At 57.8% G+C, this 23,156-nt stretch overlaps 5 protein-coding genes across 5 annotated transcripts; 2 read left to right on the forward strand and 3 right to left on the reverse strand.

Annotated features, from left to right (window-relative positions):
• Nucleotides 1-10,606: 10,606 nt before the first annotated feature.
• IUM83_04969 (Chitobiosyldiphosphodolichol beta-mannosyltransferase) lies at nt 10,607-11,605 on the reverse strand (the record flags this gene model as incomplete). Its single annotated transcript, XM_067929075.1, has 1 exon — nt 10,607-11,605. The coding sequence occupies one exon, from the start codon at nt 11,603-11,605 to the stop codon at nt 10,607-10,609; it is 999 nt and encodes a 332-aa protein (XP_067794769.1).
• Nucleotides 11,606-12,628: 1,023 nt separating this feature from the next.
• On the forward strand, nt 12,629-12,847 carry IUM83_04970 (Chitobiosyldiphosphodolichol beta-mannosyltransferase; the record flags this gene model as incomplete). The annotated part of the gene is made up of 1 exon (XM_067929076.1): nt 12,629-12,847. One exon carries the CDS (start codon nt 12,629-12,631, stop codon nt 12,845-12,847), a length of 219 nt encoding a protein of 72 aa, XP_067794851.1.
• A 1,769-nt stretch (nt 12,848-14,616) lies between these two features.
• On the reverse strand, nt 14,617-15,977 carry IUM83_04971 (UV excision repair protein; the record flags this gene model as incomplete). The annotated part of the gene is made up of 2 exons (XM_067929077.1): nt 14,617-15,588; nt 15,720-15,977. The coding sequence occupies 2 exons, from the start codon at nt 15,975-15,977 to the stop codon at nt 14,617-14,619; spliced, it is 1,230 nt and encodes a 409-aa protein (XP_067794683.1).
• A 1,674-nt stretch (nt 15,978-17,651) lies between these two features.
• IUM83_04972 (UV excision repair protein) lies at nt 17,652-20,525 on the reverse strand (the record flags this gene model as incomplete). Its single annotated transcript, XM_067929078.1, has 1 exon — nt 17,652-20,525. The coding sequence occupies one exon, from the start codon at nt 20,523-20,525 to the stop codon at nt 17,652-17,654; it is 2,874 nt and encodes a 957-aa protein (XP_067794682.1).
• Nucleotides 20,526-21,042: 517 nt separating this feature from the next.
• Nucleotides 21,043-23,007, forward strand: IUM83_04973 (START-like domain; the record flags this gene model as incomplete). Its single annotated transcript, XM_067929079.1, has 1 exon — nt 21,043-23,007. The coding sequence occupies one exon, from the start codon at nt 21,043-21,045 to the stop codon at nt 23,005-23,007; it is 1,965 nt and encodes a 654-aa protein (XP_067794830.1).
• Between the last annotated feature and the right edge of the window lie 149 nt (nt 23,008-23,156).

The following is a 23,156-nucleotide window of genomic DNA, read 5'->3' on the forward strand; positions in this document are numbered from 1 at the left end:
GTGGATGGTGTTACGTATGCGTCGTACCGCCAGGCCGCACTCAAACTGGGCTACCTTGAAGACGACGCAGAGTGGATTGCGTGTATGGAAGAAGCCGCTGCCTTCAAGATGCCGTACCAACTCCGCCAGCTCTTCGCGACGATCATTGTTTATTCTCAAGTTTCGGAGGTTCGCGTACTGTGGAATCGATTCTACGAGGTTCTTTCTGAAGACTTCGCGTACACATACCGGGGCTTGGAAGGACAGGAGAAGGAAGACATGATCAGGTTCCACACACTCAAGGACCTTAACGACCTGCTCCAGATCAGTGGCTGGACTTTGACCTCCCTCAGCTGGATGAATACCCGCGGCTGGTGCTGGATTCGCTGCTGCGGAACAACCTCATTCGACGCGAACTGGAGGGGTACCAGCACTCTACCCTTCAAGACATTGTGGACCAAGAAAGCCAGCTGAACGACGGCCAACGAGCTATTTACGACGAAATCATCCAGGCGGCCGAAGCGCCAGTTCAAGGCAACAAGCTGTTCTTTATTGACGGCCCGGGAGGTACAGGAAAGTCAACTCTGCTGCGGCATATCCTGGCGAAGGTGCGACTGTCCGGGAAGATCGCGATTGCTGTGGCTTCGAGCGGAATTGCTTCGCTGTTGCTCATGGGTGGGCGCACAGCGCATTCGACGTTCAAGATACCTCTCAAGCTGAACGACAAGTCGACGTGTGCGATTTATAAACAGTCGCGCCTCAAGATGTTGATCGAGCCAGTTTGGTTATCTGGGACGAAGCTCCGATGACTCACAGGCACGCCTTCGAAGCGGTCGACAAGTCTTTGCGTGACATCATGGGTAACGACCAGGAGCCTTTTGGAGGAAAAGTATTTGTACTTTCGGGTGACTTCCGACAGATTTTGCCGGTGGTAGTACGCGGCACACCTGCAGAGACCATCGACGCGTGTCTGAAGTCATCTACGCTCTGGCGACACTTCAAGCAGCTGCATCTCACGGAAAACATGCGTGTACAATCGGCAAGTAACGAAAGCACCGCCGCAGAGCTCGCGGCTTTCTCGGAGTTTCTCCTACAAGTCGGAGAGGGTAGGCACGAGGTCAACAGGTCCCTGGGCAGGGACTTTGTGAAGATTCCGCGCGATATGCTGATCGACAACATCTACGAAGAAGGAGACGACATTGAAGACGAAGTAATCACACCTGGAGCTGTTCCACGGGGTTTGAAGAACATTATTGATAAGATGTACGCCGACATCAACGATCCCGAGGTTGCGACGGACGAGTACTTCGCCAACAGGATCATCTTGACGACTACCAACGCCGTGGTGCACCGCATCAACCAAGCTGTCTCTGAACGACTCTCCGGGGAGGCCCGCGAGTATCTATCGGTGGATTCAGTGGATGACGACAACGAAGGAAACTTCTTCGAGCCGGAGGTGTTGCATTCGGTGACTATCAACGGTATTCCTCCACACAAGCTTACATTGAAGGAAGGCGCACCAATTATGATGATGAGAAACCTGAACCCCGATTTGGGACTCTGCAACGGAACGCGACTACGGGTTGTCCAGCTCAAGCCTCACGTCATTCATGCTACCATCATGACTGGCGAGCGCATAGGCCAAGACGTTCTAATTCCAAGGATCGTCTTCGTCAGCGATGGGGACGCGCGCGAGTTCCCCTTCCGCTTGCGACGCAAGCAGTTTCCAGTTGTACCAGCGTTCGCCATGACCATCAACAAAGCCCAAGGCCAAACCGTCCAGAACCTAGGTTTGTATCTGGCGACACCCTGCTTCTCCCACGGACAGCTCTATGTGGCGCTGTCGCGGGTTACATCCAGGTCCAAGTTCAAGGCTTTGATCGAGTATCCGGAGCTGGAGGAAGACGACGGTGCATACACTGACAACATTGTGTACAGGCAGATATTCGAAGATGCTTAGGCGGAGTAGGCATTCAGCAGTACACAGTTCATAATTACATAAATACATGTCTTTTTTGGAAATGCGTTTCAGTTTAGCAATGCATCCCTTTGACGAAACCATCGCCCGCCGGAGCGAAGCGGAGGCGGGCATACCCATCCCCCAAAAACAAAGCGGTGCTTAAGCGAACCAACCAGCCCGCCGGAGCGAAGCGGAGGCGGGCGGCCCACACTACTGTGGCCAAACCCACAACCACCGCCGCGAAGCGGCGGCGCTCGGCTAGTCCCCTACAACTAACCGAGTCTCCAGTCTGTCAGTCTGTCCGTAAGTCCGTTCTCTGTCTTCGGGCCTTAAGCCTGTCGTAGAGCATCGTCCTACCGCCCTGCATTAATGCATTAGTAACCTGCCCTATGGCACCTCACCATCTTCCGGACTGGCTTATTTTTGCGTTATATTTATAACGCCCTGTGATTGGCCGATTTTGCCTCAGCGCTCACATTTCTTTTTTTTAATTTCGCGGGCCGCGGAGCGAGGAAGCGCTCGGACGTCGGGCGCCGCTGCAAGCCCCACAGGACGCGAGCGCCGCACAGGGACTAAGGTACGCTTAGCTACATAGTTTCCTAACTGTAATAGAAGTGTCGGTTTCGGGAGTTCCGCCTGTTGGGATAACTGGTACCTTCAGGGCAGTCGAGGTATTATAGTGTGGGATTAAGGGCGGCCTGGTGCCTACTCCGGTGGGGCCACGGGGGAGTTGCAGTGGGTTCCACGACACGGCCATGTAGTCGAGACTCCCCCGTTGGTGCACAGATGCCAGGCAGGTCGTCCCGAATCTGCAACATTGCTCACTTACCTGCACCCCGGGTTTAATTACCTTGGGGAATGGCATTTGGGTACTGTAGCTCTCCACTATACTGACCGTTACTTTCTCTAAAGTGGGTAGCAATACCCATTTTAAGATGATAAGAAAGACTGCAGCTGGCACCCGCCGCCGACGTAGGATTGCGCGTGCCCTTGCCGCAGCGACCGCTCTTGGGAGCCGCGACCCTGAGGTGCCCACGTCCGCCCGCCAGCGGCGTGGAAAATCTCATACCAATCCGGGGTAAATGGGGCAGATCTCGGCGAAGCCGGGTGACCTGCCTCATCTCCGGGCCAGTGGTCGTGTATGGGACCGGCGCTCTAGGTGGACGCACCTATTTGCGCTTCTGTGTCCGCGGCGGGGCGCGTGTATAGGACCCAGGAAATGGCGACGGTGTTCTTAGACTTTATGTCTAACGCGTCATGTGACTCTGTTGCGTGTACGCAGACCGAAATGGCTCGAACGAAAAGGAAAAGGACGCGCGAAGAGATCGAGCAGGCCATGCGGGAGAACGAGCGCGTGAACGCAACTCCCGCTGGCCCGGAGGACCCCGTCGCTAAAAAGCGCCGCCAGGGACGTCGGAGGGCTAAGTGCCACAACTTAAACAAGGAATTTCAAGCGCTTAACGTGGCAGACACAGCTGCAACGGTCACGGCTGTCGAGAGTCACACCACGGTCGCGAACACGTCTGCTGAGCCTCCACCAGTCCGCAGAGAACAGCCTGCGGCCCCAGCAGCAGCGCCTGTTGTTCCTACAGTAGCAGCGGCGGCTGCCACCACAATTGAGCAAGCGCCTGCCCTTACCTCGGCGGAGGCAGCGCGTAGGCGGGGCACAGCAATGTCGGCTTCTCAAAAGGAGCGCACTCGAGCTCGCGACCGTGAGAGAGCTCGAATTAGAAGGGCTAACATGACGGAGTCCCAGCGTGAGCGTCAAAGACGTAGAGCTGCAGAACGTCAACAGGCACGTCAGTCCCCGAGGCCGAACGGACCTCAGAGCGCGAACAATACCGTTTACAACGGGCCAATAGAAGAGCTAACCAAACTGAGCAACAAAGGGAGATCATTCAGGAAGCCGACCGTCTCCAGCATGCACAACAACGACAGCAAGAAACTCCTGATGAACGTCAAGAGCGCCAGGAACGCGATCGTACTCGCCGTCAAGAACGTCGGGGTAACATGACGCAAGAGGAAGCAGATGCGGAGCGAGCAGCCACTCGAGAGTATCATGCCGTTTTTCGTGATGCTCTAGAGGAGGAGGAGAGAGAGGAATGACGGCAACAGGAGCGTATACGGCGCAGCACTCTTCGCAGAGGTCATGCACTCGCGAACCAGGAGAATTTCAGTGTTTCCATGCTCAGTGGCGCCAATATCGTCCATGGACGCCACAGACTGCCTCCGACTACGGTCTGCCCTCATTGCAACGCGTGGAAATGGCCTGGGGAGTCCAAGAAAAGCTGCTGTTTAGAGGGAGCGGTGCAACTACTCCCACTACCTGCTGCGCCACCGCGAGTGCACCAGTTGTACACGGACGCCGAGTTTCGGCGCCGTATCCGTGCCTACAACCAAGTGTTTGCCTTCACGTCGATTGGGGCTTCCTGTAGCAGCCGGTACAACTTCAGGGACGTGAACCAAGATGAGAGCGTTGCTGGACAACGAGGCGTATACACGTATCGTATTCAAGGAGCCATGGGGTACCACTTGGGCTCTCTACTTCCGCGTATCGATACGTTCACAAACGAGCCCATGCCCCCCAAGTTTGCCCAGATCTACATCGTCGATCCAGACATGCAACAACGAGCGGAGCGTCGCCGAGGTATTTTCGCTGACCTCCACGCCGGGACGCTGCTGGAGATCGAGCAGATGATGGAGGAGTGCAATCCGTTCGCGCAACAATATCTCACCTTCGCGGAGAAGCTGCGCTCCGACCAGGCGGCGGGAAAGGAGGTGGTTGATATGGTGTTCCGGCTGCACGAGAAGAGGTCAAACCCACGAACCCACAACCAACCCACGGTCTCGGAAGTTGGGGCGACTCTTATCGAGGATGGCAACTTGGACAGCCCGCGCGACATCCTTCTGCGTACTAAAGATCACTCGCTGCTGCATCTCTTCGAAACACACTCTGTGTATGACCCGATGCAGTACCCACTACTTCTTCCGCATGGAGAACTGGGTTGGACCTACACAGACGTGTATGCGAACAACATGGTGCGCAGAAAGAAGCGCAAAATGTCCCTCCGCGAGCACGTAGCCTACCGGTTATTCCAGAAAGTCGGTGACGAGTCGGTACTGCACCAAGGTGGGCGATTATTCCAGCAGTACTGCGTAGATCAACGGGCCAAGCGCGAGCAAGAGCAACCGCGTTGGGTGGCATCCCATCAAGCTGAACTTCGCGCCGATCAGTACAGCGGGGTTCGAGACGCGCTTCTAAGTGAAAACACGGCGGTTCTGCGCGAGGGAGAAGCTCTACTAACGGAATACAACCGCGAAACGGGGGCGCTACAACACCCAGACGAACCGCAGCGTCGCTCGGGACACTTCCTGGACCAAATCGGCAAGCGCATCGTTCTACCAGCTACGCATTCGGGGAGTCCGCGGGCCATGTACAAGTCTTACCAAGATTCCATGGCTATCGTGCGGGAGTACGGGAAACCGGACGTCTTCGTTACTATGACGTGCAACCCTACGTGGGAAGAGATCCAGGAAAAGATACCGGAGCCAAACCAAAGCGCACAAGACCGCCCGGACATTGTAGCCCGCGTTTGGCAGCAGAAACTCGCGGCGATGCTGAAAGACTTGGATGAGGGCGTACTGGGACGTGTTCTGGCGAGGATCTACGTGGTTGAGTTCCAGAAGCGGGGCCTCCCACACGCACACATTATGATTATTCTCGCAGACGAAGACAAGCCGCGTACAAGACAAATCATCGACAAGTTGTGCTCTTCGGAGCTCCCGGACGCCGAGATCAACCCCCAGCTGTACGAGACCATCCTCACTTGCATGATGCATGGTCCATGTGGCGCGGCGAACCCCTCCAGCCCCTGCATGAAGGACGGGAAGTGTACGAAGGGATACCCGAAGCCGTTGGTAGAGGTTACACAAGGAAACGTGAACGGGTTTCCTGTCTGCAGACGTCGCCGCCGGCCACCGGGAGTACTGAAGTTCAAGGGAAGGGAGTACGACAACGCCACCATTAACCAGTGGGTGGTCCCGTACAACCCCTACCTTTCGCAGAAGTACAACTGCCATATCAACGTGGAGGTCTGTACGGCCCTGACAGCAGTCAAATACCTGTACAAGTACGTCTACAAGGGGTCCGACAAGGCTGTAATCACTGTGGAAACGGTGGGCGGGGAGTCGAACGGTGCAAGGATGGATCCCAACGAGATTCTTCGGTACCTGAACGCAAGGTATATATCTCCGATAGAGGCATGCATGCGGCTTCTCGACTTCTCCGTTCAAGGCAAGACGCACTCCATTGTACAGCTGACTATCCACCTGGAGAACGAGCAATTTGTGACCTTCCGTTCGAGCGACAACCCGGATCGAGTTCTCACGCGTGGTCGCCACTCGATGTTGACCCGCTTCTTCGAACTGTGCGCGAGTGAGGCCCCGGAGAATCAAGTGGCAAAGACCATGGTGTACCAAGACATTCCGAAGCTATTCCGATGGGATGACAAGGCAAAGAAATGGGTTCGTCGCAAACAATACCAAGCGGCGCTTGGGCGGACGGTTCATGTGACCCCTCGGGACATGGAGCGGTTCTACATGCGTGTACTGCTGTGTCACCGCAAGGGACCACAGTCCTTTGCCAAGCTTCGGACAGTGGATGGTGTTACGTATGCGTCGTACCGCCAGGCCGCACTCAAACTGGGCTATCTTGAAGACGATGCAGAATGGATTGCGTGTATGGAAGAAGCCGCTGCCTTCAAGATGCCGTACCAACTCCGCCAGCTCTTCGCGACGATCATTGTTTATTCTCAAGTTTCGGAGGTTCGCGTACTGTGGAATCGATTCTACGAGGTTCTTTCTGAAGACTTCGCGTACACATACCGGGGCTTGGAAGGACAGGAGAAGGAAGACATGATCGGGTTCCACACACTCAAGGACCTTAACGACCTGCTCCAGATCAGTGGCTGGACTTTGACCTCCCTCAGCTGAATGAATACCCGCGGCTGGTGCTGGATTCGCTGCTGCGGAACAACCTCATTCGACGCGAACTGGAGGGGTACCAGCACTCTACCCTTCAAGACATTGTGGACCAAGAAAGCCAGCTGAACGACGGCCAACGAGCTATTTACGACGAAATCATCCAGGCGGCCGAAGCGCCAGTTCAAGGCAACAAGCTGTTCTTTATTGACGGCCCGGGAGGTACAGGAAAGCCAACTCTGCTGCGGCATATCCTGGCGAAGGTGCGACTGTCCGGGAAGATCGCGATTGCTGTGGCTTCGAGCGGAATTGCTTCGCTGTTGCTCATGGGTGGGCGCACAGCGCATTCGACGTTCAAGATACCTCTCAAGCTGAACGACAAGTCGACGTGTGCGATTTATAAACAGTCGCGCCTCAAGATGTTGATCGAGCCAGTTTGGTTATCTGGGACGAAGCTCCGATGACTCACAGGCACGCCTTCGAAGCGGTCGACAAGTCTTTGCGTGACATCATGGGTAACGACCAGGAGCCTTTTGGAGGAAAAGTATTTGTACTTTCGGGTGACTTCCGACAGATTTTGCCGGTGGTAGTACGCGGCACACCTGCAGAGACCATCGACGCGTGTCTGAAGTCATCTACGCTCTGGCGACACTTCAAGCAGCTGCATCTCACGGAAAACATGCGTGTACAATCGGCAAGTAACGAAAGCACCGCCGCAGAGCTCGCGGCTTTCTCGGAGTTTCTCCTACAAGTCGGAGAGGGTAGGCACGAGGTCAACAGGTCCCTGGGCAGGGACTTTGTGAAGATTCCGCGCGATATGCTGATCGACAACATCTACGAAGAAGGAGACGACATTGAAGACGAAGAAATCACACCTGGAGCTGTTCCACGGGGTTTGAAGAACATTATTGATAAGATGTACGCCGACATCAACGATCCCGAGGTTGCTACGGACAAGTACTTCGCCAACAGGATCATCTTGACCACTACCAATGCCGTGGTGCACCGCATCAACCAAGGCGTCTCGGAGCGACTCTCCGGGGAGGCCCGCGAGTATCTATCGGTGGATTCAGTGGATGACGACAACGAAGGAAACTTCTTCGAGCCGGAGGTGTTGCATTCGGTGACTATCAACGGTATTCCTCCACACAAGCTTACACTGAAGGAAGGCGCACCAATTATGATGATGAGAAACCTGAACCCCGATTTGGGACTCTGCAACGGAACGCGACTACGGGTTGTCCAGCTCAAGCCTCACGTTATTCATGCTACCATCATGACTGTCGAGCGCATAGGCCAAAACGTTCTAATTCCAAGGATCGTCTTCGTCAGCGATGGGGACGCGCGCGAGTTCCCCTTCCGCTTGCGACGTAAGCAGTTTCCAGTTGTACCAGCGTTCGCCATGACCATCAACACAGCCCAAGGCCAAACTGTCCAGAACCTGGGTCTGTATCTGGCGACACCCTGTTTCTCCCACGGGCAGCTCTGTATGGCGCTGTCGCGGGTTACATCCAGGTCCAAGTTCAAGGCTTTGATCGAGTATCCGGAGCTGGAGGGAGACGACGGTGCATACACTGACAACATTGTGTACAGGCAGATATTCGAAGATGCTTAGGCGGAGTAGGCATTCAGCAGTACACACTTCATAATTACATAAATACATGTCTTTTTTGGAAGTGCGATTCAGTTTAGCAATGTATTCCTTTGACGAAACCATCGCCCGCCGGAGCGAAGCGGAGGCGGGCGGCCCACACTACTGTGACCAAACCCACAACCACCGCCGCGAAGCGGCGGCAATCGGCTAGTCCTAAACAACTAACCGAGTATCCAGTCTGTTTGTCTGTGAGTCCGTCCGTTCTCTGTCTTCGAGCCTTAGCCTGTCGTAGAGCATCGTCCTACCGCCCTGCATTAACGCATTAGTAACCTGCCCTATGGCATCCCACCATCTTCTGGACTGGCTTATTTTCTGCGTTATATTTATAACGCGCTGTGATTGGCCGATTTTGCCTCAGCGCTCACATTTCTTTTTTTTAATTTCGCGGGCCGCGGAGCGACGTAGCGTGCGGACGTCGGGCGCCACAGCGGACCCCACCGTCCGCGAGCGCCGCACAGCGACGACGGTGCGCTGTGTGTGCGACATAGCAACCTGTACATGCGCCCTAAAGTCAATAGTGGACGACCTTCTGGGCCTGAGCGTTGACTGGATAAATACATAATATATTATTACTGCTCTGTGATTGGCCGAAATCCTCTCTGTTAGAATATATTGTTTTTCGGGGTTCCACACGCATCTCGCTTTACAGCGCGCGAAATACAAGACGTGCGCTGGACAGGGGTGAATCCGGACCTTCAAACACGACTTGCAGGACCTTCAAGCACCTCCCGCCCGACGTTCAAGCACGCCGTATCTTCAAGCACGCCGGACCTTCAAGCACTTCGGACCTTCAAGCCCGCAGGACCTTCAAGCACCTCCCGCAGGACCTTCAAGCACGACGGACCTCAAAGCACGACGGACCTTAAAGCATCGCGTGCGATCGCGTAGTAGTGGAGCGAGCTGGCACAGCGAGCGTAACGGGTTGTGACAAACGGTAGGCAAAATAGAGGAGCGAGATGGAACAGCGAGTGTAACGGGTTAGGACGAACGGTAGGTCATGTAGTGGAGCGAGCTGGCACAGCGAGCGTAACGGGGTGTGACAAACGGTAGGCAAAATAGAGGAGCGAGCTGGCACAGCGAGCGTAACGGGTTAGGACGAACGGTAGGTCATGTAGTGGAGCGAGCTGGCACAGCGAGCGTAACGGGGTGTGACAAACGGTAGGCAAAATAGAGGAGCGAGCTGGCACAGCGAGCGTAACGGGTTAGGACGAACGGTAGGTCATGTAGTGGAGCGAGCTGGCACAGCGAGCGTAACGGGTTGGGACGAACGGTACACCCACCGGAGCGAAGCAGAGGGGGCTATGGCAAATAGTGGAGCGAGTTGGAACAGCGAGCGTAACCGCCTTTGACTTACCACACACATACCGCCGCGAAGCGGCGGCGATCGGCTAGTTTGGTACTAGCAATTTGGGTTTTCAGGAGCGACCCAATAGTGTAGTACCTAAAGGAAATGATACGGTATTGATAACTGCGTTATCAGAAAGTTGGCGGATCATTTTTGGCGCGACTAATGTAACGGTCGATATTCGTTGCAGACTTCAGGAAGCGCGCAAGTTAGACTGACTGCCTTTGCTCGCTGTTGGCGCTGCTTACTGCAGACTGCAGACTGGCCCTTTGCATACGACACTGCAGTCTGCAACGCAATGCCGCCGGTTTGCGCGCGTCCGGCGCTAGCGCAAGATTGGACTATTCCTCCTAGCCCGCGCACGCACGGAAGCTGTGTCACATCATCCACCGAGACGTGACCCGCTCCTCAAAGGCGGGGCGAACCATCGTCGCCCCAGGACAGACGCGTGGGTGGCTCTGCGTGTCCTTCCAGCAGCATGCTGAGGCCTCGACAATGCGGTCGTGTCCGCGGACGAATAAGGCGACCATCGTCATACAGTTGCCTTCATTTACGGCTTTGTTTACATCGCACGCGGCATGTCATGTTGGACGTGAAACTCTTCGTCTTGGTGTACTTATATGCAGATATGTATATATGCGTGTGTCTGCCTACCCTGCCTACCTAGATACGTTGCTTGCTCGCTCGCCTACGCGCCTGAGCAGACAGCTGGCTGGGCCTGTTGCTCGCTGTCGTCCTCCGACAGCAGGAACTCGACGTCGAACCGCGAGCGCTCGGCCAAGTCGGTGGGCGAGGTGCGGACGGCCAGGTCGTTCAGCGACACCTGGTTGGGCGGCGACATGAGGTGCAGCACAGTCTCGTAGTCGCCCGCGACCGGCAGCAGTGCCTCCGCGAAATCGATGTCACACACGTACTTGATAACCCGCTTGTTGGACGCGAAGAAGAAGGTGTCGCGCATCGGGTAGCAGATCTCCTGGCCGAGCATTTTGCTGCACAGCCGCTGGTTGCCCGCAATGTGCGGGAAGAGGTGCTCGATGGTCTTCTGCGAGATCCGCACGCGCAGGTTCGCCCTGGTGGTCACGGCCAGCGTCTCCTCCGTGTCGACGACATCGATGTCCACGAGCTCGAAGTCGAGCGAGTCGTGCCATGCGGCCCAGGCTGTCCAGCCGTTCAACAGTGTGCTGGCGCCGAGCACGAAGCGACCGCACCAGTCGAACACCTCCACGTACGGATCCATTATGCAGTTGAGGAACTCGCGCTGGGCGTCGGGTGTCGGCTGGTAGACTGCCGCGAACGCGCGCTTCTTGCCGGCGATGGCGGCCTCCACGGCCGGCGCGGGCATGCCGTGTCGAAAGACCGCCATGTACTCGCGGACGATCTTGGCAAGCGACCCGGAGACTGACCCGCGAAGCTGCAGGCTTTGCTCGCGGCGCAGGTTGCGCAGAATTTCGAGGTCGCACACCTCGGTGCGCAACGCGCGCACGACGGCCTCGAGGTTCTCGGAGTAGAGTTTCTGGCGCTCGCGGCATTGGCGACTGCGCTCCGTGGACAGCGCCCGTACCTTGCCAGGTTTCTTCTGCGTGGTGGCTGCGGCATGTTGTTTCTTGGGCGGCGTCGGCCGCGCGGGTCCCATCATGGTGGCCGCCAGGAGGCGCGAGTCGTCTTCGCTGCTGCTGTTGGGCGCCATGGCGAGACTCGGCATGGAACGATGGTAGGAAGCTCGGCTCAGGTCGCGATGAGATGTGGTGCCGCCAGCCACAGATGTGTCCGAACCAGATGGACGCAGGACGCTGCAATTGGCAAAATGAGCAGCGCCAGCGATCTCGGGGTAAGCGTGGCGTAATACCCAGCGCCGGTAACGGGCTCACCAGCTCCGAGCCCCGCGGGTTCTTTACTCTTTCGCACACGATCTGGTCCAATGTGATATCTCGGAAAGATAAGCCCGCCCGGGAGCTGCAAGAGAGACCGAAGCCGATCGCTGCCGCAGGCGGGAGGGCGGCCGCGTGAGCAGCGCCGCGGGAGCTTTTTCTCTGCGGGTAACTTGCGCCAAGACGGGCCAAGCGCACACGAAACAATCGGCGTGTGCGCTCGTAGCGGCTGATGATCGGCACGACTGGGTCCTCGCTCTGCAGCGTGATCGTTTGAGCAAGCGCCGAGCCCGCGTTTAACAGGCCTGACTGAATCAAAGTGAATGATCTAGCGCTTCTATGCAAAAAGGCAGGATGTCGTCGCGGCGGCATTGCCGGGTCGGTGCCGCTCGACACTCAGCACCAAGTGATTCGTCAGGCGCCATCCCCGCGCAAGCCTCCCATCCCAGACAGCGATCGTTCGAAACAGCGGCGCTGCTCACAGCTCTGCTTGAAGGGGGCGCCAGCATGCGACGGCGCTGGCGACTTGACTTGAACTCGGCGGCGCGTGGTCTCGAGGAAACAATCCGGCCGGCCGGGAGGGACATGAACATGTTTCATGGTGGTTTGTTGGCCATTCATTCACCCCGTTGGCAGCAGGCCGCTGCAAACCAAAATGTAACAATGAGCAACACGATCCGACCTGGCTGGTGGAGTCAAGCCCACCCAGCAATGGTCAGACTGGAACTCATTCATTACAAAATTCATATATCGGCATGTACTTGCAGTGCAGGATATCAAGATCAAGGGAGCGCGCACTCTGCGGGCACCCAGCGGCTCAGCTGCTCAGCCTGAGCAGCAAAATGCTCGACCACGAGATCTGCTATGGATACCTGATGCGTGCCACCTTCTTCTTCGCGTCCAACAAGCGGGTCGTCAAGTACGTGTGTGACATCGACTTCGCTGACGCGCTGCTGCCGGTCGCGGGCGACTACGAGACTGTGCTGTACCTCATGTCGCCGCCCAACCAGGTGTCGCTGAACGACCTGGCCGTCCGCACCTCGCCCACCAGTGTTGGATAAAGCCGCGGCTTTATTTTCGGCTTTTCGGCTTTATCGATTTTTTAGCCGATCGGCTTTATTTGTGGGGCAAGTGGCGGCCAATATCCGGACATTACCGGACAAATCGTACCTAATTGGGCTGTCGGAGCTGGCCGTGGAAACTCCAGCCGTCGAAACACTATCACTGACGTCATCCCCCCGATGTCGGGTCCTCGCCACATTGGGTCTGGGTATAGGCCGCAGGGCGCTGCGCATCAACGCTTCGTGAAGAGTAACACATTCAAAGGGAGGAGGGACAACCTTGCGCAGTGTGACTGCCTCAAGGAAGTACTCACAACGCTTGAGGTGGCTCACATAGTTGGTATCTCGCCCTATGACGATCTTGGGCGCGGGTGCAGGATCAGATCTTTGTTCGTCGCCGTAAGCTGCATGACAATGCTTGCACCAAAGCTGGAGCCTGTCGCCCTTCTTCGGTAAGCCCGTCTCAATGAACTGCTGCCGCTCGTAGCCCTGGAGGCGCCCCATCGTGCCAGGGTAGGCTTGTTGTATGAGTAGGCTGGCTGTATACTGATTTGGACGGGAACTTGAGGGGGGGTTGTGTTGTGGTGCTCACCTGAGCAGGAACTTTCCGAAACACAAACCCCACACAAATTAGCCGAGTATACAAGTAGGTATAGCCTCTCGTATACCGTTGTATAGCCAATCTCGCGGAGTTATCTTCGGCTTTATAGGGCCGGCTCTATTCGGCTTTTTGAATTTGCTTGCGGCTTTATCTAGCAAATCGCGACAGAGCCCTGGACGAAATAAAGCCGCAAGGGTGCGGCTTTATCCACACTGCGCCCACCGACCTGGCCGAGCGCTCGCGGTTCGACGTCGAGTTCCTGCTGTCGGCGGACGACAGCGAGCAACAGGCCCAGCCAGCTGTCTGCTCAGGCGCGTAGGCGAGCGAGCAAGCAACGTATAGGTAGGCAGGGTAGGCAGACACACGCATATATACATATCTGCATATAAGTACACCAAGACGAAGAGTTTCACGTCCAACATGACATGCCGCGTGCGATGTAAACAAAGCCGTAAATGAAGGCAACTGTGCGACAGTGTACGACGATGGTCGCCTTATTCGTCCGCGGACACGACCGCATTGTCGAGGCCTCAGCATGCTGCTGGAAGGACACGCAGAGCCACCCACGCGTCTGTCCTGGGGCGACGATGGTTCGCCCCGCCTTTGAGGAGCGGGTCACGTCTCGGCGGATGATGTGGCACAGCTTCCGTGCGTGCGCGGGCTAGGATGAACAGTCCAATCTTGCACTCGCGCCGGACGCGCGCAAACCGGCGGCATTGCGTTGCAGACTGCAGTGTCGTATGCAGAGGGCCAGTCTGCAGTCTGCAGTGAGCAGCGCCAACAGCGAGCAAAGGCAGTCAGTCTAACTTGCGCGCTTCCTTTGTGCAACCGTTACATCAGTCGCACCGAAAATGGCCCGTCTATTTTGCTGATAACGCATCAACGTACCGTACCGCTTGTAGTAAGTACGACGCTAGGCTCACGAATTTTGTCGTGGTGCGTGTTGCCCTGGTTGCCTTCCTACATGTACCTATGTATCTACCTGCCTGCCTGTCTGTCTGCATGAGCGTCCGACGCCGCAGCCATTTCTTGAGAGTTGCTATTTGAGCGAGAGAAATCTTAAATACTACCACGACATGGGGCTCGCCCTTCACTCGGGCGGAGTCGCCAATCACTACACAATGCATGCACTCCTGTCTCCTCTTGTTGCGGTGCCGCCACCTCAGCTTCAACCATGCGTCAGCCGAAACTTGTTGTGCCCCACGGCCGTCTGCCAGCGCACGACGCCCGCCACCACCTCCATCATCAGGTAGCGCAGGTACTCCATCGGCTGGTTCTCCACGCCGCCGCCGAACGTCACCTCGCACGCCGGGATGCCCGCGGGCGTCGATTTCTCGAGGAACATGTACCAGTTGAAGAGGTGCACGTAGTTGCTCTCCGTGGCGGCGAACTGCCGCTGGCCCTCGGACAGCGGAATCGAGCGGTATGTGATCAGGTAACCCCCGTCAATGCGACCGCGCGCGATCAGCAAAATCGAGTGGTGCACCTTGTCGCCGTTGCTCACGCTCAGGCGCACGATCACGCAGTCCTCGGTCACGCGCTGCAGCAGCTCCAGCGCCACGGTGCGCGGCTGCATGTGGCGGTACAGCTTGAGGTTCGTGAGCAGGTTCCACGTCTTGTACACCAGCTCCGACGGCGGCACATACTCGAACTGCTGCGAGAGCATGAAGCGCATGGACCTGTCGTTCAGGATGCGCTTGTCGCTCCAGCCCAGCACCTCCGTGTCCAGCGTCTCAAAGTCGCGCTCCGCGCGGAAGGCCATGATGGCCTCGTAGCTCTCCTTCACACAGGCCATGACGGCTTCCAGCGGCATGGGGCGGCGGAAGAGCACGCGCTGGAAGATAGGCGCCTCCGCCAGTCGATCTTCGTTGCTGTCCGCGCCCTCCGCGTCGAAGGGCGTCTCCGCCACCCCGGACGACGACGAGTGGGCTCCGTACTCGGACACGATGGTTTGGTACGTGCTGTTCTGCATGTCGAAGGCGCGCAGCTTCTTGCGCAGCTCCTGCTGCTCCTGGCGGAGCTGGTCGATGAGCGCCATGGTGTCCAGAAGCGCGGGGTTTTGCGTCAGCGTCTCCCGCTTGAGCCTCGTGCGCTGGCGCTCGAGCGCCTCCATCTCCTCCCGCATCTGCAGGATGCGCGTCTGCACACATGACAGTGATCCGTGAGCCAGTTCGCCCGTGGCGCATTGCGTCATTCCCAAGGGGACAGGCCATACGCCGCCAGCCCTGTATCTCTGCTCTCAGCAGTCGACTCATGGCTTCAGCCACTCACCTTGAGCGCGTTGGTGCGCCGCCGCTCATTGGCGTTGTGCCGCGAGCGCCGCTGCTCGTCGTTGAGCGGCGCCGTCGCCCGCAGCGTCGGCGGAGCAGCAGGCGCCGCACCCGCCGTTGACTCTATGCTGCACTTGGCGGACTGCACGTTCGCGGAGAGATCGCCCAGCTCGCTGCCGAAGAGCTCGGCGTCGTCGGCGCCGACGTCGAGCACCACGCGCAGCGGCTCGTCGGCGATTGGGTGCGCGGCCCAGCTCATTCTCTCTCGCGGGGTTTAACAGCGGGGGGCGAAGGCGGATGACTGCCGCGGTGCACGGATATGGCGGCGGCACGACAACCACAGACTGACTCGCAATACGGGCGCAGTAAGTAGCGGAGCTCTTGGTGATTGTATTGACCGCATGATGGACAGTCTCTCATATAAGTGTACATCGTTTGTCTCGACAATACGACGGGTTTAGTTTTTTGCCTCTTTTTTTTTACAGATCCCTGCAAAATGGGTACAGTACTGGTAAAATGGTTTCCGTTTCATGTACAGTACAGTATGCGCTGCCAGAATTTTAGGGGGGGGGGGGGGGGGGGCATACATGTATCACTGCCTCGATGTCCACACTGCATTTGTCCTGCACAGAGATTCGGAAGTCACAGGTATTAATACATGTACAGCACCGCCTGCTTCCCAAACCCAGCTACGTAAGTACAGTCTAATGAAATTGTGTTACGCACCAAGTCTCTTTGCTTCATATCTTGTAGAGTATCGTACCGTATCCGATAGCGGGAGCTTTGACTGGCATGCCTGTCCATAATACTATCGGATACGGCGGGCGGTCATTCTACACTCCATTCAAAACTTACTTTCACGGCCGCTCACATCGAATGTTTGTTATCTTGGAGAGGGATTGCGTTGGTTAGGAGTAGCAGAGTTGGCTGCACGATCACTCCACGAACTACAACTGCATACTACCTCAGTTCAGTTTGGTATTCGACCTCGCACGCGAAGCAAACTCAAAACCCATCAAACGCGTGCCATAAAGGGAAAGCCGAAGTTTGAACTCGGTAGACTTCGCATTGCCTGGCATTGTGTTGTCTACTGTAGAAACAGCTAAGGCCGGTTCTCAACCGAGGCGGACGCATGCGTTTTCGGACACTTTGTGATCTGATTGGTTAACAGGACGCTACAAAAATGATACTGCACAACTCATGCGTTGGCAAGCGTTAACTACTTTTGGCCAATCAGTGCACTGCATTATTTGCATTCCCTCAAAGCACCTCACCCCACCGCAAGGTAACGGCGTCGCTGGAAAGCTGAAGAGGAGCTGTGCGGCCTTCTGGTTTGTTTGGTAGCCATCAAGCGACACCAAGCAGCACGAAAAAAAAAATCCAACAGTTCGAGAGCGGATTTCGTGGCGAGTGCATGCTTCTACGCTACTTAGAGATTCAGCTTTCAAGCCGGACGGGGAGTCTTGGTCAGCGCTTCAGATATTGTTGAGTCGTGAACCACACGTAGATCACACAGAGTAACAGTACAATGATTGGATAATATTGATCAAACACTGGGCCAATCAAATTTGGTCAGTTTCATTCTCAACCGAGCATACGGGGTAGGGCACGCATGTAACGCACGCGTCGAGAAAAACGCCTCGGTTGAGAACCGGCCTAAGAAGCACTTCGAAGTGCTGTATTTTAGTATCAAATGAGTTGAGCTTGCCTGGTGGCCACGAAGCTTCACCCTGCGTCGAACTGAGATGCCGCCTTCCAACCTTCGGAGACAACTGGTGTCTTGCCCATGTTCCTGCAAGACTTTGCAGCGTAAACTTTTCAATTTCGCTGCAAGCTAAACGAATGCGCAAGCAATCGACTGTGGTGGCGTGTTTAAAAACGCGCAGCTTTACGTGCTGTTATCATCTACCTGTACTATGATCCGCGCGACGGCTCACGCGCCTTCGCGGGCGTTCTCCTGGGCAGAGTCTTGCCATGCCTTGTGCACCTGGCCCACCTTGAGCAGATCCTGGCGCACGTCCTTAACGAGTCGTAGACGGCGGTTCTGATTGAAGCCGTCGGGGCACATCTTCGTTTTGAAATCGACCAGCGCCTGGTTGAACACTTTAATGCTCGTGCACACGCCGTAGGCCTCCAGCATGCGTTGCTTGTCGCGACTCCTTTTGGCCAGTGTCCAGACGCTTGCGGGCGGCGACGCCAGCAGCCACGAGTCGCACGTGAACATGTTGTTCGGCATCAAGTGCTTGTAGAACATCCACTTGAGGCCGCGGTCGTCATCGGCCTCGTATGAGTGGCAGCCGTGCAAAAGAGGCGGCGCCTCGCCCGGTATGATCGGCGTCACGGGGTCCTCGCATGGGTTTCCCTTCATGATGTTCACGAAGCCAGTGTAGTCGTCCGCCTTGTTACCCAGCGCCAGGTTGTCGAAGGTCGTGTGCTTCACGTCGTGCTTCGCCGCTGCAAGAGAGTATCCCAGCATCTCGCTCATCCAGTGCTCGCGGTTTTGGTCGCGTTTGAGCACCGTCATGTTGCAGTAATCGTCCATCAACTCGGTTAGATCCTTGCGGGTGATGGCGTACGGAGGACCAACAGCGAAATACTCAGTGGCATCAGCCTTTGACACCTTCGCGCACTCCGGGCAGATCGAGCTGCTGTTCTCGAACGCTGCGTTGCCCAGGTACTCGGACCAGCGCTGAGCCACAGCCACACCATTAGCCACGGTATCAGTTACATCCTTCTTGTCGCGCGAGCCTTCGTACACGAAGAAGCGCTTGTACTGCCGCATGCCCTCGACAACCTCGGTGTCGTGCTCATAATTTCCCGAGTCCACCCCCTTTGCTGATGTCACACGGCCACCAGTGTTCACGGCGAACGGCCGAATGAACAGGAAATCCGGGTCGAGCACAACAACGAGCTCCTCGCGGACAGGCGGGTTGGCAGACTCCAGCCAGTCGCGCAGACCGAACGGTTTGTTGTACGGCGCGTAGTCGTCGGGCGTCGAAGCCTTCTCCACGTCGTCGGACACCTCCTTGAAAATAGGGAGCGAGCGGAAGTCACGAGTGACGTGAATGCGCAGGTGTGGCGAGGACTTCAGGGTACGCCGAAGCAGCTCCTTCACGGCATCATCCGAGCAACCACTTACGATGCGCGTAAGAGCACCACGTTGACCCACGCGCGCAAAACTTTGCGCAAGGGCCTCGCTCTGCCAGTCCTGGTAGGGCTCGCAAGAAGTCGAGAACACAAAGTGCATCTCGTCGCTACCTTCTTGGCCAGGCTTCAGGTCATTCTCTGGCGCGGTATCAGGGCTTTTCTTCCTCTTGTAGTCACCAAAGTACACGGGTGGTTCCTCTTCCATGGTGGTGCCTTCTGCAAGAGCAACAGCAGTGCTCCATGTCTTCTTCTCGAACTCCATGGGAATACGACGGTTGTGGTTAAACCCAGTGGGGCACACGCGCGAGCGGTAGTTCTCAGACGCGCTGTTGTACGCCTCCACCGCGAGGCAGACACTCATGGTGTGGCGTCGACGAAGAATATTGGGGACGCGCTCGTATCCGTTCGTGTGTGTAGCGAGGTGCCACAGGTAACCGGTCGGCTGGTGAATCATCCAGGCATCGCACGAAAAGAAATCCGACGGCACCTGGTCGGCAAAGAAACTCCAGTCGCGGCCGTCAATCCACTGCGGTAGCGTGAAGTTAAGTGCGCGGATTGAAATGGGGTACGACGACAGTGCCAAGTTCTTCCCCTCAGCTCGCTCCGAGCATGGGTTGTGCTTGATATCGTCCACAAAGTCCCAGTTCTGGTAGCGCGACGGGTAGTGGTGCACGCTCAGCACACCAGACACGCCGATGGGTGTTTTCTCGTGAGCGGCAGCGACAGGAACAGCCAGATAGCGCTGCTCGTGTGCCAGCTTCCCCCACAAGTCCACAGCGGTAGGCAGGATTTCCTTCCACGCGCCCACTTCAACCACAAACGGCGCGATAGCAGCGTATTCCCGCCAGTCGTCCAGCAGCAGCGCGCGCGAGTTTGTCGGCAAGATGCTCACGAGGTGCTCGTGCGTAAGGGGGAACCGTTTCGGCCAGTACCACGACGCATCCTGTCCGAAGATGCGGGGGTCGATCACGTCGTTCGCTTCGGCCATGAGGTTCCACATGTCCAGCTTCTTGGTGAAGATGGCGTCGCTGTCCACGGCCATGACGAAATCGTCGGGTGCCAGTGCGTAGCGCTCCTCGAACGGCAGCGCGCGGCTGTCGCCGAACTCTCCGTCGTCCGCTCCCAGCATCCACTTGGCCAGCACCACCGGGTTCAGCGTCGTCTTGAGCAGCTTCTCGCCGAACGTCGTGTTGGCCGCGGACACGTCCGCGTAGTGTCTGGTCTGCACGTTGTGGCGCGGGTCCTTCCGTCGGACCAAGTCCTTGGCTTGCTCCGACGTGCACCCGTACAGCAGGTGGGTGACGTTGCCGTCGTAGCCCGTGCGGCGCAGCGTGAAGGCCAGCACCTCGGCGTGCACGAAGTCGAGGTCGCGGCACGTGGACGTGAACACCAGGTGCTTGACCTGGCGCGTGGCCGAGGCGTCCACGAGCGCGTCGCCGGGCTTGGCGGGCGCGCCGTTGAACGAGCGCCAGCCCTTGCCGGCCGCCTCGATGGAGTTGGTGGACGCCGTGGTCGCGGCGAAGAAGCGCAGGTTGAAGTACATGTACAGCGCGAAGACGAGCCCCAGCGCCACGAGCGCCGCGTTGCGGAAGGTGACGCCGCGCGTGCGGCGGTGGCTAGCCATCGCGCGCTTGCCCGAGCTCTGTCGCTGCGGGAGCATGGCTCGGCTCGGCTAGGGGTCTTCCGCGATCAGGTCAGGCGGTCTGCAGGACGCAGCAACGCGAGTTGGAGGACGCGACTGCCGCGGTGGGGAGCACGGGCGAGAGGTGCAGATGGGCGTGGAAGGCGCGGACGGCGACGACGCCTGGGGACTCGACGGGGGCGGCGGGGAGCGAGCACGCAGCCGACGGTGTGGTCTTGTGTGCTGAGTGAGCCACCGAGGAATAGCTCGAGGAATAGCTCGGCGCGCGTTTAGTCGCTAAAACTCAGGTGAGGCCTCCGACCAATCAGAGTCGAGGCGTTTGCTCTCACCCGGACGGAAGACATGGAACAAAGCTGGTTGCTTAACAGTTACCAACTCACACTTCGGACTGCGTTCACCCCTTCTCATTTGGATTTTCCCACGTACATGTAGTAGAGACGCGCTGGTCGTCGATCGACCGGCCGCCGGTGGTCGCGTCGTCGTCGGATGCGAGTCCCAATTGCCCAGCCACCGCAGCTTCAAGCGCCCGCCCGCCATGCGCTTGCCGCTGCCCGCGGACTTCTTCGCGCCCGTGCGGCTGAGCGCGCCCGAGGTGCGCGAGCTGCAGCAGGTGGAGGCGCGTCTGCTGGCCGCGTACCTGGCCAGCTACGACGCGCACGCGGCGGACGACGCCGACGCCGCCTGGAAGCTCGTGGGGCAGCGCGCGGGCGTCAAGATCTTCAGCCAGCGGCCCGGCAGGAGGAAGCCCAGTAGGAGGAAGAGCAGGCAGCCCGAGTGCGAGCCCGATCCCGAGCCGGAGACCGGACGCCGCCGCGCGCGCGAGCTGCCGGCGCTGAGACTCGTCGGCAGCGTGGGCGGCACGCTGGAGGACGTGCTGTACGGCGCCATGTGGCGCTCCGGGCCGGAACGCGCCGCCAGGGCGCACTTCACGCGCGACGGCGTGGCGGACGGCGCCGTGCTCTGCTCGGTGGAGGCGCCGTCCGCCGCGGAGCCCTTCCGGTCGCTGAGTGTCAAGTGGGCGCTGAAGCGCGCGCCCCACGGAGGCCTGGTGGTCAAGGACCGGGACTTCTGCTACCTGGCGTCCATGGGCGTCGTGCACTCGCCCCGCTCGGGCGTGAAGCTGGGCTACAGACTGCGCCACTCCATCACGTTCCCGTCCTGCCCGCCCTTCCAGAACCACTCGGTCGTCCGAGGACAGATCTTCCTGTGCTCTTTCTTCCGACAGCTGCGCAATGGGAGGGTGGAGGTGTTTCATGAGGGGACGTACGACGTCGGAGGAGGCAACGGCACCATTGGACTGGGGCTGCCCAAGTCCATTGCCGAGAAGAGCATTGTGGAGACGCTGCTGGGTCTGGCGGACGTTAGAGCGTGCGCGCTGGCCAAGAAGCTGGCTCGAGCGGTGGAACACACCGAGACGGAGCGCGCCGTCGCCTCGCTGTCCTCTACGTCGGTGCAGGAATCGTTGGATGGAGAGAGACGCTGTGGGATGTGTTTGCGCCGCCTGGGCAGCGCACTCAAGCGCCGCTGTGCGGCGTGTCGCCAGTGGACGTGCTCGCAATGCAGTGTGCGGCAGGAGGTAGTACCGTCGGCTAGAGTTTCGTGGACATCGGGGCCTGTGTCGGCGCGCTGCTTCTGTAAAGCTTGTGTTGCGAAGGTCCTGCACGAGGACGCCACTCGGTATGCGGCGCGTGACGCAAACGGAAACGATTATGAGGTGACGAGTGGGCGGTGGGATCATGATGATATCCCCGAGGAAGAAGACGACGACGAGGAGGAAGGTCGTCTACCTGGCCGTCGCCACTCGATGGTGTCGCTTTCAGCGGACGCGCATCACTCCGGACTGGAGGAGCTTTCCCGACAGCGCAGGCTGATGACGGTGGCGACTGCTTTCCCCAGCAGCACCGAGTATGGATCTCGCACGTCGGTGTCGCGTTTATCGGCCAAGCAAATGTCTGTGGACAGCGATGCAATGAACACTGTCAACAGCTCGCCTCCTGGCTACCACCGACGGCGCAGCGCCACGCTGGCCGCGGCGCCCACTCCAACTACTGGGGATCAGAAGCTCGATAGCGGTCAGCGTCGTCGTCGACTCAGCATGAACGCCCCAGATATCTTGTTGCGCAGCGACGTGGGAAGGCGCAATTGGGCGTCCTCCACCTCGGCGCTATCTCTTCAATCGCCGCAGCGGCATATCGATGGCTCCCCGGTTGTGAATATTAACCGCCGCCGGCGTTCAGGCAGTGTTTCGCCGTCCGTACGCCGAGGCAGCTTCGGTAGCAGTTGCAGCTCAGGCGGCAAGAGCGATGAAGTTCGCGTGCGAATTATCACGCCGAAGCGAAGTCAGCCGGCCGCAGCGTACACGCCGTATTTTGCCTCCGCGGGGGTGCCGTCGCGAAGAACTTCTCCTGAATCCGATCCACCGTCAATTCGGGCGGTGCACAACCAGTTCTTTCGCGACCTCTACGCCAACCGAGGCGCTGCGGTGCGGAATGGAAATTAGAGGGGCTGAGTTGTGGCAGTTTTGCCAGGACCGGCACCAAGAGTACAAAGTTTTAAAGCCAAATAATACATAAATTTGTGATGCATACCACTAATGGTTTGAAATCAACGTTTGCAGTCGGTTTGGACGTGGTTGGAGAAGGCCGAATA

The sequence above is a fragment of the Phytophthora cinnamomi genome (assembly GCF_018691715.1).
Source record: "Phytophthora cinnamomi strain GKB4 chromosome Unknown Contig23, whole genome shotgun sequence".
Classification (NCBI taxonomy): domain Eukaryota; phylum Oomycota; class Peronosporomycetes; order Peronosporales; family Peronosporaceae; genus Phytophthora; species Phytophthora cinnamomi.